This window comes from Equus caballus, chromosome 2, assembly GCF_041296265.1.
Source record: "Equus caballus isolate H_3958 breed thoroughbred chromosome 2, TB-T2T, whole genome shotgun sequence".
NCBI lineage: Eukaryota > Metazoa > Chordata > Mammalia > Perissodactyla > Equidae > Equus > Equus caballus.
The window spans coordinates 125257104-125273752 of record NC_091685.1 but is presented as its reverse complement, the minus strand read 5'-3'; the positions used below and the strand labels follow the sequence as shown (position 1 = coordinate 125273752).

Here is a 16649-nt window from a genome sequence, read left to right as displayed (position 1 = left end):
TTAACGGAATGAGAAAACCATATCTGATTATATGTATATATGCCAAATAGCTACACGTTATGCCAAGTACCAACATACTATTAGATTACATGCTACATTGCTAAAACCATTCGTAGAGATTCTACTGGAAGCGTTAGCTATGATGAAAATCAAACAAACGTAAGTAACTTTTCTATGTTCACACAATAACCATTACTTTCTGTTGCATCAACTCAAATTCTACGATACAAGCCAATCTAAAGAAAAGTTGCAGGAACTCATATATTTAAGACTCGAACACGTATTTTATGGATTATTCACAGGAAATTTTATTAGGTCCAAATGTATGATATATTCAACAGCAGATTCCACCTGCTACACAAATGATGTACTTAGAAAACCTGTAGTAACTTCAACATAAGCATATGCTTACTGTGAATGATCAGATCAGTTCATTGTTAAAGAACTGGGTGACTCATTCTCATGCTAAATGAAAGCAACCTGAACCATCCACAGCACAGTCTCTAAGTTTCTCTGTCATCACCAGCCGCCCACCCCACAGCAACAGAATCCAAACTACGACAAGCACAGCTTCTCCTCATCCTTTACGAAAAGTGTAAAAAACTAAAATAGTGATCCTTCAAGTTACTAACAAAACAAAACAAACAAAAACATGCAGGCTATCCAAGGAACACTGACGTGCAGTGCTGTTTGTGGCCCCACGTAAACAAGTCTAACTTCATTATGATTTCACAATTAATTCAGAGACTGCAGGGCAGTAACCATCAAAACTCTGAGAACCAGGAATTATTCACTGGGACATATTCAAAATACTCAATTTTATCCACATCCCCTTGCTGTTGCCCTCCACAGATCGTAACAATGAGAATTTTTGATCTCAGGTCTTAAAGTAAAAGGGGAAAAAGAACATATATTAAATGCCTACCACGCTACCAAAGATTATCTACTGATAACCTGTACACACGGTCTCATTTAACTGCCCCAGTAATTCTATAGAATTATAACTGCTGTCCTCATTTTACAGACAGAAAAACTGAGCTAAGGGCTGTCAAGTGACACCCAAGATAGTCAAGCCAGACTTACAACCTAAGCGCTTGACAATTAATCTAGAACAATTTCCAAGACACACTTGCTTCTGGAATCTTCAGAAGTCATCTCATCCAGCACTTCCCAAACTGAACTTCACGAAACTCTAGGGTCACTAAGATGCTAACAAATATTCTGAGAACTGGGGCCCTGGGGTTCAAAACTGTGGGACAAGTCACTTTCCATCAGAATTTCCCAGAACTTTAATAGGCACATTGTGACTCTCTGAGAAGGTGATAAAATGGAGTGTTCGGCTAATCTCTTAAACCATGAAGCCCTTTGTTTAAAGAAAACCTGACAACACCCATGGGATGCTTGTGCTCGACTAGGCACAGTCTGGAAAAGGGTCATCCAGCCCAATCTCCTCTTTCAATGATTTCATCAAACAAGGTACAGAGATTAAGTGACTCCTCAAGGCCACACACAGTCACTAACGGGGCCAGGGCCGCCCCGAGGAGGCCTGAGCACTCCACCAGGATGCTCTTTCCCTCCGTCATCCGGTCTCACTCCAGTACTAACTATTTCTACAACCTTCAACACCAAATAACAGGAAAGAAGTGTTACATGAATCATTCTGACTCTTCTGAATGGCAGTGAAGAGAAACCGTTTACAGAAAAGGAGCTCAAAAATGGTCCCCCTCCCACTGCACTCGCCTCTCAGAGACTTGGGATGCATCTGGAAACGATTCCACTGTAATAACGCTGAGTAACACAGTTGGGCCAAGCAGTCCCATAGGCACGTTCTTCTCTGCAGTGAGCCAGAAGTGCGCCCCAGGACCGCACAGACACTGCCAGAGCCAGAGACATCCAACAGTGACACGGTTACTCAGAGCACCTTGCTCCCCGTTTGCCCCTGGTCCCGCGCCCCGCGTTGGGGTCCACAGTCCTGGGCCAAGCATGCCATCTCGTGTTCATCTCAGCAACTGCTGAACCCGCCCCACCTTCCAATGACCATCTCATGGCCTGGCAGCTCCCCAAAGCACACTTCCCTTTCTCCCAATTCTTGCCCATTTACCTCAAAAAAACCTTTTTTCTTCTCTTCTGCCATTTACCCCAACTGAGTGAAAAAGTATTTTATTTGTGGCATTCTAGTCACAGCAAAATCACAAGTTTGGAATATACTTGTAGCTGAAGAAACAGACCAGGGCAAGAGGCCAACAGACCCCAGAAATGCCCTAACGGAGGACTGCCCCAACAGAGACTGGGGAGATCCGTTAGTCATTCAGAGAAGGTCTTGAAGGCCACCGCCAGGTCAGCTGCTGCAGTTCAGAGCCAAAGACACGGGCCTGGGGGAAAGAGACACGGCAACCACCTGCGAAGCACTGCGCCAGAGTTCAGGGCTCTGCAGGGCGAGGGCAAGGACTCCCCATTCCAGAGCCAGCGGGGTCGGGCGCGCCCCACATGCTCCAGGCTCCTTTGGACTGCTCTCTCCCAACCAGCCTCCAAGCAGAATGTTTCCAGTGCCTCTATACTTCCCTTAACTACTGCAGAAGCTACGAATCTCCTGAGGGCAGTACCCCGCCCAGCAGCATCCAGCACACCCCCTAGTATCTACCGACTATTTTGTCTGTGATTAATCACTGTACTTATGCAAATCTAGAATTCTTTCCCCACATATGCGTTAGACAAGCTTTCATCAGCTTAAAAACCTGGCTGTCACTTTGAAAGGCTGTTTCTACAGAAAACTGTTCCCAATATCACCACATGGTAACCTTTTGGAACACAACCCATTTGGGAATTTGGGACTTCCAGTTCAGGGCTCCCCACCACCTGATCGGTCCTGACCAAACAAGGATGAGAGAACATGTAGTCTAGACACGAAGCAACCAATTTTGAAGAAAATAGGAATGTGAGTACCAGCTGCATTATAATCCCAAGACGTTAGGCAGCTCGGTTTTCCCTCTCATCGAATCCCCCTGGACCCCAAGCTCAGGCGGGACCCTGCTGTGGCCGCTCTGCAGGCACAGAGGTCCACAGCGGCCGCGGGCACGGCAGTAGCCTCCACCCGGCCGGCCTGTGAGGCGGGCTCACCGCCGCCTCCCCGGGTTCCCGCAGCCCCGCCGCTCGGACGGGAAACCGGGTCGCCTCGAGGGCCCGGCGGGGCGGCTGGGGGGTGACTGGACCCGGGGGCCGCTGCGGCCGCGCAGGGCGGGTCTGTCCCCGGCAGAATGGGGGCGTGCCCGTGTCCCCGGGGAATGGACGCGAGAGGATGGGGGCGGGTCTGTCCCCAGGAGGAGGGAGGAGGCGGGGAGGATGCAGGCGGGCCCGTGTCCCCGGCGGATGGAGGCGTGGGGGGATGGGGGCGGGTCTGGCCCCGGTAGGAGGCGGGGAGGATGGGGGCGGGTCTGGCCCCAGGAGGAGGCGGGGAGGATGGGGGCGGGTCTGGCCCCGGGAGGAGGCGGGGAGGATGGGGGCGGGTCTGTCCCCGGGAGGAGGCGGGGAAGACGGGGACTGGCCCGGTGTCCCCGGGGGATGGAGGCGGGAGGATGGGGGCGGGCCTGTCCCCGGAGGAGGGAGGATGCCGGGAGGATGGCGGCGGGGAGGCGCACCCGCGGACGTTCTGGGTCTCGGGGCGCCAAGCAGAGGGCACAGGGCGCAGGTCACCTGCGGGCGGGGCCAAGGTGACGGGCCGCTGGGCCTTCCCACCACGCAGGGCGGCCCCAGTGACCGGGGGAGGGGGCGGGCCTTATCCCAGGGAGCCGACCGGGCGGCGGGCGAGGGGACCCGGGAGGCCCAGGGCGGCCCCGCACGACACGGCACGGCGCCCCCCTCCCCGCGCCCCGGCACTCAGCCGCCGTCCCCTCGCGGGCTCCCGAGGCTGGACCGCGCGGCGGAGGGGCGGGCCCGGGGACGGAAGGACGGACAGAGGGACGGACGCGGGGACGGAGCCCCGTACTCACTGAAGAAGAGGCGGTAGCCGGGCTCGCCGGGCCGGCCGCGCTCCTCCGTGCCGTACCCGGCCATGGCGCGGCGCGGGGCCCGGAGCGCGGGGCCCGGGGGGCGGGCGGCGGGGCGCCGGGGCCGCAGCAGCCGCAGCAGCGCGCGCATGGCGGCGAGGGGAGTGGCCGGTGCGCCCGCCGCCCCGAGGAGCCGCCGTCCGGGAGTCTGCGCGCCCGAGGAGCCGGCCCGCCTGCGCCCCCTGCCGTCCGAGGCGCTTGCTCACACCCCGCCCCGAGCCCCGAGGCGGCCCGCCACCGCGCCGGGACCCGCAGGACGAGGCGCCGCCCGCGAGCCCGCCGCCGCGCACGTGCGCACCCGCGCCTGCGTCCCTCACGGCCCCGCCTGCGCCCGCTGTCCGGACGGGACGTTCGCGGTAAGGATGGGGCCCTGACGGTCCCCGCTCCGTGCGCCTCTGCGCTAGATCCCGTCCCACGTGGACACTGGGCGGGCGCGCGCACACTACGGCATCTGTCCCCGTGGCGTACCCATCAGGCCTCCTTGCGAAGACATGACCTTGACCTGACGTACAGCAAGACACGGTAAGTGACCTCCTCGAATGCCAGTCCTCCACGAAGCCCTGTCCTGTGCAGCCAAGCAGGGCGCACGTGTCCCTTCTTGCTCTTACGTGTTCACGCTGCAGTGGCACATGGTACCGTCCCTGTGTGTTTCTGACTGTCATCTTGCCCACGTCACCCTGACCAACCCGTGGGTTGTTAACGTGCCGGGAACTTCAGCTCAGCATCCTTGTCGGTCGCGGCACCAGGCCTGAATATGACGATGGCTCATTTGTCGTTGAGTTAAATTGCGCCGGGAACTGCCTCTCTACCTAACCTCTCTCATCGGCGTATGAAATTCTCGTTATCGACTTTCCAGAAAACTCGTGCAAGCAGTGGTCCATGGGCACTGTCTCCACTTCTTCCTAGGCTTTCCTCATCTCCCCAAATGGACTTCCTCCACCTTCTCAGGCCCATCACTGACGACCTGCTGTCAGGTTGGAAGATCACTGCTCACAGCAAATCGGAGTGAAGAATCCAGAAGAGAGCAGGGAATAAGATTTTTTTAATTACAAGTTAAAACTTTTAAAGACAATTAAGTATTTCAGTGATCCCGTCTATAAACTGAAAGCAAGAGGAGTAGCAATTTTACAGAAAGAGGCAAAAAAAAATGCCTAATGATCATATCAAAAACTGAGTAAAATGGTTTTAGTTAAAAGAGAAGGCATTTTTAAAATAATAATCTCAACATACTGTAATAAAAATTGGTATACAATATAATAATTATAAGAATATAATTCTAACTTAAAATCCTGGCTCTTACAAGATAAGACAAACATCTTTATGCAGATTTTGTTAGCTAATTTATAGTAATTAAGTCACGAGTACAGATCTCATTCTGGTCTAAACTAGGTAACTTCTTGCTCTGGGTGGTCACGGGCCCAGATGAAAAATAGGAGCCGTGCTACTACACAAGAGGGGAGAAATAAATATTGGAGAACAATCAGTGGTCTGCCACAGATGTTGTTCTCTTTCCCTGTAGTGCAATTCTTTTGGAAAGGTCTATGAGAACTCTACATATTTCTACTGCAGTTGTGGACAGGCTCCACATTCTTCCTCTCTGGCACCTGGTTCTTTCAGCATCTCCCGCTATCCATGGTAGTTAAAATTAGAAGACGGGTCTACACCAGTTCCAGAAAGGGTCGCTAGGAGGCGTTGTCGCTGACCACGTGGACTCTCTACTTCCTTTACAGATCCTAAAATGTCTCTGCCAACAGTGGTGGCTTGGATGGCCAGTTACAGTTGTCCAGTGTAGGGCCAAAATTGCCAGGCCTTTATAAGCCCAGTGATTGGATGTGGGGTCCCTGCAGGGGGGCATGATGGGCAAAGCAGCTAAGGCCACCCCTGGAGAGGCTGATGGCTGAAGCAAAAGGTCCTTCATTAGAGCCGCACGTCCAGCGACCACAACTGGGAACCTGCAGTGGAGCCGGGAGCTGGAGCTGGAGCAGCATCAGATAGCCAGGGTGCTGGTTCTGCTTCTGCGGTTAGCATTGGCAAGCATCTCACAAAATCTACCACGGTTATAGTTGTCGTTTTCCGAAAGGCTGGATTATCCTAACAGGGAATAAAAGAATTTTAAAATTGTGGAGTAGTCATTTGTGTGTTAACTTTTATAAAAGCAGAATATGTCTCTAAAATGAATTATTATCCTTACCTACAAAATGATAAAAAAGCAAATTTTAAAAATTGCTAATTGCCATTGCTCATGCTTGCTAACCAATAGCTAACATTGGGGGCAGGGCTGTGATATAAAGCAGTATTCAATAAAAGCAATGAGAATTTTAAAACAACTTATAACATTTTCTCATTTATCTGTTTAGAGACACACAGACTGTGATATTTCACTGGCCTTTTGAATACTTTATCCAAAGGGGCAACTTTAAAAATATGCTCATGTTGTCAAACATTTAAAATATCCATCATATTATCAAATAAATGTTCCAAAAATATTTATAAATGTTACTTAGAGTTCATGTTCATCCACTATTTGTCAGCCACATTTTTTCTTTCTAAATACATGTAAAAATTCTGTCATTTCTCATTTAAATACTATTATTCTATTGAGAAACAAAGTTATTATCACAATACAACAAAACAACAGGAGCTTTGTCTGCTAACTTTAGATCTTAAAATATTATATTACACTATACTATATTAAATTCAATGCTGTAGTGAATTTATTTTTCTTAGTAAAATCAATGATACCTCAAGAGAATAAGACAAGCCACAGACTGGGAGAAAATATCTGCAAAAGATATATCTGATAAAGAACTGTTATCAAAACATACAAAGAAATCTTAAAAATCAAAAGTAAGAAAACAAACAACCTAATTTAAAAATGGGTAAAAGAAGGAAAGAGCAAATAGTGAAAAAGACTGCAAAGAGATTGAGTACGTTGTCGGTGACAGAGCCTGAAGTTGTCCCCCAGTATCAATACTCCTCTTCTCTTATAGCAAACGAATTTTGGGCTGCCCTGAATACAAACTACACTTGCCAGCCTCCCTTGCAATAGGTGTGGCCATGTAAGTAAAGTCCACCAATGGGACAAAATCTAGGAACATTCCTTAAGAAGATGTGGTATATATACAATGGAATATTACTTAGCCATGAGAAAGAAGGAAATCCTGCCATTTGCGACAATATGGATGGAACTTGAGGTTATTATGCTAAGTGAAATAAGTCAGAGAAAGACAAATACTGTATGATCTCACTTATACTTGGAATATTAAAAATTTTTTAAAAAACCAAACTCATTGAAACAGAATAGAATGGTGGTTGCCAGGGGGTGGGGTGTGGGGGAAATGGGGAGATGTTGGTCAAAGGGTACAGACTTACAGTTTTAAGATGAATAAATTCTGAGGACGTACAGCATGGTGACTATAGTTAACGATACTCTACTGTATACTTGAAGTTTGTTGGGAGAGTAGATCTTAAATGTTCTCCCTACACACACGGCCGCGAAAGGTAATTATGTCAGTTGAAGGACATTTTATTGTAATCATTTCACAACATATACATGTATCAAATCATCATATTGTGCAACTTCAACTTACACAATGTTACATGTCAATGATATCTCAATAAAGCTGGGGGGAAGGGAGGCAGTTGGCTTACTCTCTGCCTCTCCCTCCACGTTGTTCCCTGCATTCTGCTGCCTGGCACTTGGACCCACCTTGCCCGTGAAGACAAGGCTGAGCGGGGCTGCGAGCAGGAAGAAGCGTGCACCCCAGAGGCCTTGTGGAGCAGAGCAGCCGTAGAGCTAGAACACAAGCCTTTGGACTTTCACATGAGAGAGATGAACACCTGTCCTATTTAAGCCACTAATATTCTGTTTTTGTTTTTGTTTTCTGGTTCTCCCAGCTGAACTTAATTCTAATCTTAATTTTTTTCTTCTTGCCTAGGAAAATAACTTAGGAGAAGTCCTAACTGAAGGCCCCCTTTACTACCTATACAATTTCATGCAAAAATACTGTGAAGATATTATATGAACTGTTACTTATGAAGTATTTAAAGTAAGAAGTTACTTGTAGTAGTGAGAAAAAATATGTAATAAGTTCAACTTTAAAAACCAACTAAGATGATATTAAGAGAGAATTTTAGTTGAAATTTTAAGCACACTGGCAGAAAACCTTTACCAAAGACATATCTAACAAAAGACTGGTATCCAAAATATACAAAGACCTCTAAAAACTCAACAATAAGAAAACAAACAACCCAATTAAACAATGGGGAAAAGATCTGAACAGATACCTGACCAAAGAAGATGTATAGATGGCAGACAAGCACGTGAAAAGATGCTCAACATCCTATGTCATAGGGAAATTCACATTAAAACAACGAGATGCCACTCTACATCTATTAGAACGGCTAACATCCAGAGCACTGACAGCACCAAACGCTTCGAGGATGTGGGGCAGCAGGAGCGCTCACTCACTGCTGGTGCGAATGGGAAATGCTGCCGCCGCTCTGGAAGACAGTTTGGCAGTTTCTTACAAGACTGAACATACTCTTAGCACACGAGCCAGCAATTGCACTCCTTGGTATTCACCAAAATGAACTGAAAACTTTTCGTCCAAGCGAAAACCTGCACATCGACATTTATAGAAGCCTTATTCATAATTGTCCAAACTGGGAAGCAGCCGACGTGTTCAGTGGGTGAATAGGTAGATAAACTGTGGTCCCTCCAGACAATGGAAGACTGTTCAGGGCTAAAAAGGAAATGCGCTGTCAAGCCGTGAAAAGACATGCAGAAACTTTAAATGCATATTACTAGGCGAGAGAAGCCAATCTGAAAAGGCTGAATACTACGTGATTCCAACTCCACAACATTCTGGAAAAGGCAAAACTATGGAGAAAGTAAAACGATCGGTGGCTGTCAGGGGTTGGAGGCGGGGGAGGGATGAACAGACAGAGCGCAGAACTTCTCTGCAGGAGGCCACGTGATGGAGACGTGTCAGTATACATTTGTCCAGACCAACAGAGTGTACAACACCAAGTGTGAACCCCTGTGTAAACTAAGGAATTCATGTGATAATGATGTGTCGATACAGGTTCGATTGTGACGAACGTACACCCTGACGAGGGCTGTTGATCGTGGGGAGACTGTGCACACGTGGGGTACGGGGTGTAAGGAAAGCCTCTGCACCTTCTGCTCAGTTTTGCTGTGAACCTAAAACTGCTCTAAAAAAATAAAGTTGATAAAATTAAAATGATTCAAAGAGACTTAACACCTCAAGATCTTTTCAAACAATACCTAATGTGGTAATTTAAATTTAGAAAAATATATCATTCCTTTTCTCTGGTTATTAACTGTATTTTCCTTTATCATCTACTGAAAATCATGTTTCATTTTAACTTCCTGATGTGTAGTGCCTGTGAAAGTGCCACTAGTCCCTTCGATGCTGCATTCATAACAGGCATTCGTGCTTCGCTGGAACTGCTCCTGCTTCAGCCCGGACCTACCCTGCACTTCTGTAGCCTCGTATGCAAAATCATTAACCAATTCATGTTATGCAGAATCAAGTTCCCCTGTGGGCATTCCATGGACAGTTTCACACTTTCAGAGATTCTAGTGTACTCTTCTTTATTATGATTGAGAATATTTTGTCTTTTTTTTCTTTTTGCTGAGGAAGATTAGCCCTGAGCTAACATCTGTGCCCATCTTCCTCCACTTTCTGTGTGAGTTGCCTGCCACAGCATGGCTGATGAGTGGTATAGGTCCATGCCGTGCTCTGAACCCACAAACCCAGGTTGCTGACGCAGAACACACCAAACTTAACCACTAGGCCATGGGGATAGTCCCCTGTATCATTTTATTTTTAAGCAAATGTCCTATCTCATTTTTATTTTATAAAATTTTATGCAACTCCACTAACTTAATGGAAAAGCTTAAATTCTCAGAGGTCCTTTTTTGAAGAATTATTGAAGACCTAATATGGAATATAAAAATTCTTTTTTCCTTGTACAGCTATTAAATAGCAACTAATTTTAGCTCCCACCTTGAAGGCTTCTTAAGATAGAAAGGACGAGTTCCTGGATGAAGTGATAGGTCACCGGTCATCGTTTTTCTCTTCGTATTTCACAGATCTCATGTATATCTGCCAGATCCCTACCTGTCTGATAATTCAGCAGCGTGTTTCCCTGAAAATTCTTCAAAGGATTGTTCAACTCAGATACTAGTGAATGAAGAAGGTATGTTATATATTTGGTCCACGTGGAGAGAGATTTCCGGTGGCCCTGACGCCGCTAGCGCCTGACAGAGCACGCGGTGGGATTCCTCCACTCAGTCCTGGCGGCCCAGCCCTTAGATGCCTAACAGCAAACTGTGAATTTTGCTTCATTTTCGGAAGTGACATTGCTTTAATGTTTCTTCCTAACTTTTAACCTCAGAAGAGTCTCTGAGAACAATCCATTTGTTTTAAAGCAACTTTAAGCAGCTACTTGGGGAACGGCCCTGCGGGGTGTCAACACACCACAGCTGGCACAATCAGAAGCAGGGAGGACTGGCGGGGCGGGGGCAGGGCTGCAAAGTGCAGACCCAGGGCCCCTGCGCTCCTGTAGGTCTGTGCCTGCAGGCCTCCCAGGTGCCAAAAGGCCTTGTTCTACCATAAAGTGACAAAGGACAAATGTCAAGATAGCTCCTTCAAGAGTCCGAGGCCCCCTGCAGGGAGGGACCAGGACGCGGGTGACCTGATTTACTGTGTAATTGTGGAAAGATCTGAAGCCGGCCTGGCTAGAAAAGCTGAAAATAGGCATCTGGGGAGAGAGAGGAACTTTGTGAAAAGAGCAGAGACATTTAAATTGTATTTTAAGGAAGTTTTGCCATATGTGGTGAAATGTAACTCTTTCCTAAGGCTTCCTCTGAAGGTTATGGGACATCTATGTCACTCATTAATGCTTTTGGAGTTAGACTTGTGTTTTATTAAGATGTGGTACACTGAGAGGGGCCTCCAGGCAGTTCAGACACACAAAAGTTACGTGTATGTTTAACTGACACATTTATACTGAATCATAGAATACAGACGCATTTAATTTTAAGGATAAAATGTGAGTCGTCAGAGTTTCAAGATGCCGGGAGAGAACTTGGGGTCGCATGTTCTCAAAGGGGCAGTACAGCCCCCAAGGAGGCCTGTTGGAAATTCTCGGGGTTTTTCCTGATGTCACAATGATGGAGGAGCGTTACTGCCGTTTAGTGTGTGGGGCCCAGGGATGCTGTGCGTCCTACGACGCTTGAGACAGCCCTACACAAGAAAGTGTCCTGTGTCCTCCATTGCTCTCAAGTGTCCCATCAGACATTTGTGTACATAGAAAATCTGGGTTTTTTTTAAATTATCTCAGCCTAAAAACTAATGCCATTTTGTATATAACACAAAATACTTTTTGCATTGTTTCAATATGCTTATGGTATTTGAATCTCTAGTGCCTTACACTGAATCAGTCTGCATTACAGCGATTAATTCATGGTGCTTCTACACATGATTACTTCATCCGTCAAGAGGGCAGGTGCCTGAGCACTTGCATGTTGAAATATGTATGATTTTATTTCACATTTCTTTCATGTCTTCCTTATGTGATAGGCACTATATTGATTTTTTGAAAATTAGTGTAATAGCTTTTGTTATTGATCAGTTTCATTTCAGGAGAGTAAAGACACTGTTACAAAAGATTTCTTATTAAACGGGAAGTTTAGTTCACCCATTCACCCACTGATCGACATTTGGATGGTTTCCATCCTTGGCTATTACAAATAATACCACAGTAAACATTCACGTGTAAGTTTCTGTGTAGACAGGCTTTCATCCCTCCTGGGTCATGTGCCAATTCTATGTTTGACTTTTTGAGAAACCACCAAACTGTTTTCCACATAACTGTGCCGTTTTACATTCCTACCAGCAATGTACAAGGGTTCCTGTTTCTCCACATCCTTGCCAATACTTGTTATTATTTTTTTTAATTAGGATAGCCATCCTACTGGGTGTGTAGTGGTATCTCATTGTGGTTTTTATTTGTATTTCCTTAATGACTAATGAAGTTGAACTTCTTTTCCTGTGTTTTTAGCCGTTCGTATATCTTCTTTGGAAAAATGTCTATTTGAGTCCATTGCCCATTATTTAATTAAGCGGTTTGTCTTTTTGTTGTTGAGTTTGATAAACAAATTGTAGCATATTCAATGGAGTATTATTCAGCCATAAAAAGAAATGAAGTTCTGGTGCATTCTACAACTTGGACGGACATCAAAAGCATTACGCTAAATGAAAGATGCCAGACACAAAAGGTCCTGTGTTGTATGAGTCCTTTTGTATGATATATCCAGAATAGGCAAATCCATAGAGACATAAAAAAGATGAGTGGTGGTCAGGGGATGAGGGGAGGGAAGAATGGGGAGTGAGTACTTAAAGGGCATGAGGTGTTCTTCTGGGATGACGAAAATATTTGAAGCTAGAGAGATGGTGGCTCACAATATTGTGACTGCACTAGACACCCCTGAATTGTACACTCTAAAATGGCTAATTGTACGGTACGTGAATTTCAGCCCAATTTTTTAAAAAGGGAAAGTTAGGTCTAATAAGGTTGAAAATAACTACTTTAGGAGTTCCTGACTATTTTTGTTCCATGGACCCTGTTAGCGGCCTCATGAGGCCTGTGAAACTCTTCTCAAAGTAATGTTTGTGAGCACGTAAAGTAAAATACATAGTTAAAGAGTAAACCAATCATATCAAAATGTCTTTACAACAATATTTTAGAAAGCACATTGTGATCCAATAACATACTTGCTTCTTCACTGAGGCATTGAGTGACTAGATCTGCCAGTAGATCCAATAACTACCAAATTTTGAAGTAGTGACGGGTGTAAATGATATTTAGAGACGTCTGCAACATCGGGAAAATAATATAACAATTATATACCATTTCTATTGGAGACAAAAATCCTGGATAGTACTAACGCTACTTAGGATTTGTTGCCTACCTTCATAAATGGTAAACTTTAGTTAGAAGTAAGTGAAAGTAAAGGCGTAATCTTTTTTTAGAGTCTAAGCTCACCGACCCGCTAACTTCTACCTCAGAACCCCCGTGGCAAACATGTCATCTACAAAGGGCAGAGGCACACAGCCCTCCCCTCTGCCTGAGGATGCTTTGGGGGAAGTGGGTAAGAAGAGCAGAAGAGAAGGGAGACAGAGACGGAGGGTGCTGGCACATTGGAGTCCTCGTTAAGATGATTGTGACTAAAGAGCAGATAAGAGAGCTGTCTCTCCTCTACTTATTTCTTAAACGTTTTTCTTCCCTATTTTAAAAGAGATATTTTTTTGAGGAAGACTGGCCCTGAGCTAACAGCTATGCCCATCTTCCTTTGTTTTATATGTGGGGCGCCTGCCACAGCATGGCATGATGAGCAGTGCATAGGTCCATGCCCAGGATTCGAACCAGCAAACCCCCAGCCTCCAAAGTAGAGTGCTCGAACTTAACCACTGCATCACCGGGCTGGTCCCTTAAAGGAGATTTTGATCCAAGTTTTGATGAAACAAATGGCCCAAGAAGCAAATTCACCCAGCAAACAGAGACATAATTGGTTGAAAGATGAGAAATGAGTTTTATTCCCCTTTGTCTAGAAAAAAAAAGTTGTGGTTAGCATGAAGAAATTCCTTTCTGAATGAATGTATATATGTGAAACTAAGCCTGTGTCTTGAGGCCCACATACCTTTTACAAGTAGAAGAGAAGACACGAGTTGTTTCTAACCAAGTCCCAATGATGTGCAGAATACATTTGTGTTAAACTTTCAGTCTTTCTGAATATTTACTAAATTGGACATAATAAAATATATCCATCATACAAGAATCACATGTGATTTAACTACACATTTTTAAATGTCATGAGAAAAATAGAAAATTTTGCTTGATTAAGTGTTATTACTGCTTCTAGGCTAAAGTAATCATGAGAAACTTCAGCTCCAGATGACACATTATAAATCCCTTGTAACATTATAAATATAGTAATCATGGTAACACTCTAATCCAATTCAAGGGTGAGCTACTAAATTGCTAATAATAGGTCCTGGACAAAATCTAATGAGACAACCCATTTTCTCTGCCCACTTTCTAGATTTCCCCTTTAGGCCTTGAGCAGTGAGAATTAATTTTGTTTTTAAATGGTTTAACCATAGAACTTTTATTTATTTATTTATTTTTTTGGTTCTTTTATACTTTTCTAATTACATGGAATAATGGTTTTAAAATTGGATTCAAAAGAACCCTGGGTTCCAAAGGCAATTCCTTGAAATAAATTTCAAGTAACCCATTGCAAGAAAATGTGGACAGGATTAATTTCTATCAAACCTCATGCCCACAGCACAAAAGAATTTAAGAACTCAGGAAAAGAATGCAGAATGACCTCATAATTTCAGTTGGTGATGCTTCTGTTAGAAACTCAGTAGCGTAGGAGTTTTTCCTTGTTTAAAAATCATGTTTTTAGAAAGAGAACTCATCTTCTCCTTCCCTCTTTTATTCAGCTCTTCATTCATCAGTATTTACTGCAGATGTACTGTGTCAGGAGCTATGATAGTAACTGGACATAGGATGATTTAAAAAAAGAGGAAAATTATCTGCCTTCTTGGTATTTAGAGTCTAGTGAAGGATTTAGGGGTTAAACAAATAATCACATCAATCTTTTGACAGGTTTAAAAACGAAGAAGGAAAATGCCGGAAGCCAAGACAGAAAATAGTAGGGAGACTTGATTTAGGTTGAAGATGAGGAAAGGCCCCCATGAGGATGGGACGTTTTGGCTGGTACCTAAAGGAGAAGTGGGAGACAGCCAGATCAGTCCCTGCGGGAGAACGGGGAGGGATTTGGGATTTGGCTGAGGCATAAGTCCAGGTGCAACACACACCAACAGCAGCTTTGGCTGACCACACGGGGTGAGGCAAAATGGTCTGTCAGAACTGTCTCCTAACGGGCCAGAATGGTTGGACCTTTGTAACCTTCCCTCCATCACAGCAGTCATTGAAATGTAAGCCACTGTGGTGAGGGTGTGACCTGGGGCAGGTGGCTCTGCAGCCCATGCATCCCTGAGGGCACCGACAGCTGAAGGCTCTCTGCTAAGAGCATTCCCTGCAGCTGAGGCAACATGCCCTTCCTTGACGGGGGTCTGGGGGGCACATCTTCGTGTCCGTCACAATGCTCAATATTATAATAAGCTTTCACAAATCAATAACAAGCAAAATAATCCAGTAACAAATAGAGTAGAAGACAAAAGTAGGCAATTCATGGATAACTCACAAGTTATCAATAGATACATAAAAATACACTCAGCCCTTCTTAGCAATAAGGAACATGCAAACTAGAACGAGCAGCCTTTTGGTTTTGTTATCCTTGCATTGGCAAAAATTTAATGACTGATGGTCCTACAGCAGATGAAAGTGCAGTTGTTCCGCTGCTCATCCTGGGATTCCTGGACAACATCCCTCCCCATGTGATGGGGCTTCCTCCGTGAAGGAGCATCCTGTCTTCTATTCTGGAGGTCAGCTGTTTCTGAGAGAGGAGTCATAATTTTCGTTTGTTTGCCCAGGAAAGACCTTACCTGTGCTTAGCTATATGCTAATAAATGCAGAGAAACATCTGGAAGGTCATCTCGGAAGCTTACTTCTGTGTTATTTTGTCTTTTAAAAAGGCTTTAGATGATCTTCCAGCAAAAGTGATGCCTTCCACTGTAGCCAAGCATCTTCTTAGCTCTCTGAGCTAAGCGCTTTCAGAGCTCCATTCCAAGCCCACGTGGACGTCTCTTCTTTATGAGCCTGAGACACTCATTAAGGATCGTCACTCTAACTCCCTGCCCTCCAAACAGAATTTAGACAGAAAGAAAGCCAGAGAGGAAGATCGGATGAAACAGTCCACTCTGGGTGGGTCACAGTGAGCAAGAAGGAGAGCGGTAGACAGATCCTTAGAGCCTATGGCACATTGTCAGGATTTTTGAATTTATCCTACACACAGTGGGAACAAGGCGTTCTCAGCACGGAGTGCCGTGATTCAATTTCTGTTTTGTACCTGTCACTGTGGTTGGAGTGTGGCCAATCAATGGGCAGGGGCTAGTATAGCGTGATCTCTATCTTTGAGCACCAATTAAGAAAAAATTTAAATGTTTCTGTACTTTTTTTTTTAAAACTAAATGTTAACATCGTTTTAAAATTTTTATTAGAAAACCAATATCTGCTACTATGTATAAGCATGTTTTGGTTATTTTTCAGTTATTGAAGGGTTTCTCTTTTGTTACAAAATATCAAAATTATCTGACATCTGCTCTGTGGTGCCTGGTGTGATGCAGCACATTTGAACAAACTTTGTAGCTGAGAAGACACTTCTGAAGCCAGTTTATTGTGACTTTCTTGACTTACCTTCTAAGCTACTTAATTCTAAGATACAATTTTTCCCATAGAGACAATTTTATATTCTTTAAGATAAAGGAATTTTCCATTGCAAACAAGATAAATCGTAATGCCTCTAACACAAAGAATGCCTTAATTAACATACTTGGAATCAAAAGACTTTCGTCGCAGAAGCCTTAGTTGGAGCTATAAATT

The 16649-nt window shown here is 45.0% G+C and overlaps 1 protein-coding gene and 1 long non-coding RNA gene across 5 annotated transcripts in view; one reads left to right on the top strand and one right to left on the bottom strand.

The window, feature by feature from the left end:
- PPA2 (inorganic pyrophosphatase 2) overlaps nt 1-5008 on the bottom strand; it is an 80749-nt gene extending 75741 nt beyond the window's left edge. The window contains exon 1 of one of the 4 annotated variants that reach the window (XM_070259821.1): nt 4512-5008. In XM_070259821.1, coding sequence (XP_070115922.1) covers nt 4512-4536 — 25 coding nt within the window. In that variant the 5' untranslated portion in view covers nt 4537-5008. Of the gene's footprint in view, nt 1-3986; nt 4239-4511 lie in introns of those variants that run through there. The other 3 variants (XM_070259820.1, XM_023636790.2, XM_070259819.1) reach the window with 3 other exon arrangements.
- Nucleotides 3589-9292, top strand: LOC111772601 (uncharacterized). Its single transcript, XR_002806608.2, has 3 exons — nt 3589-3685; nt 4299-4565; nt 7982-9292. It is a non-coding gene; the product is annotated as an uncharacterized lncRNA (long non-coding RNA).
- Nucleotides 9293-16649: the final 7357 nt, after the last annotated feature.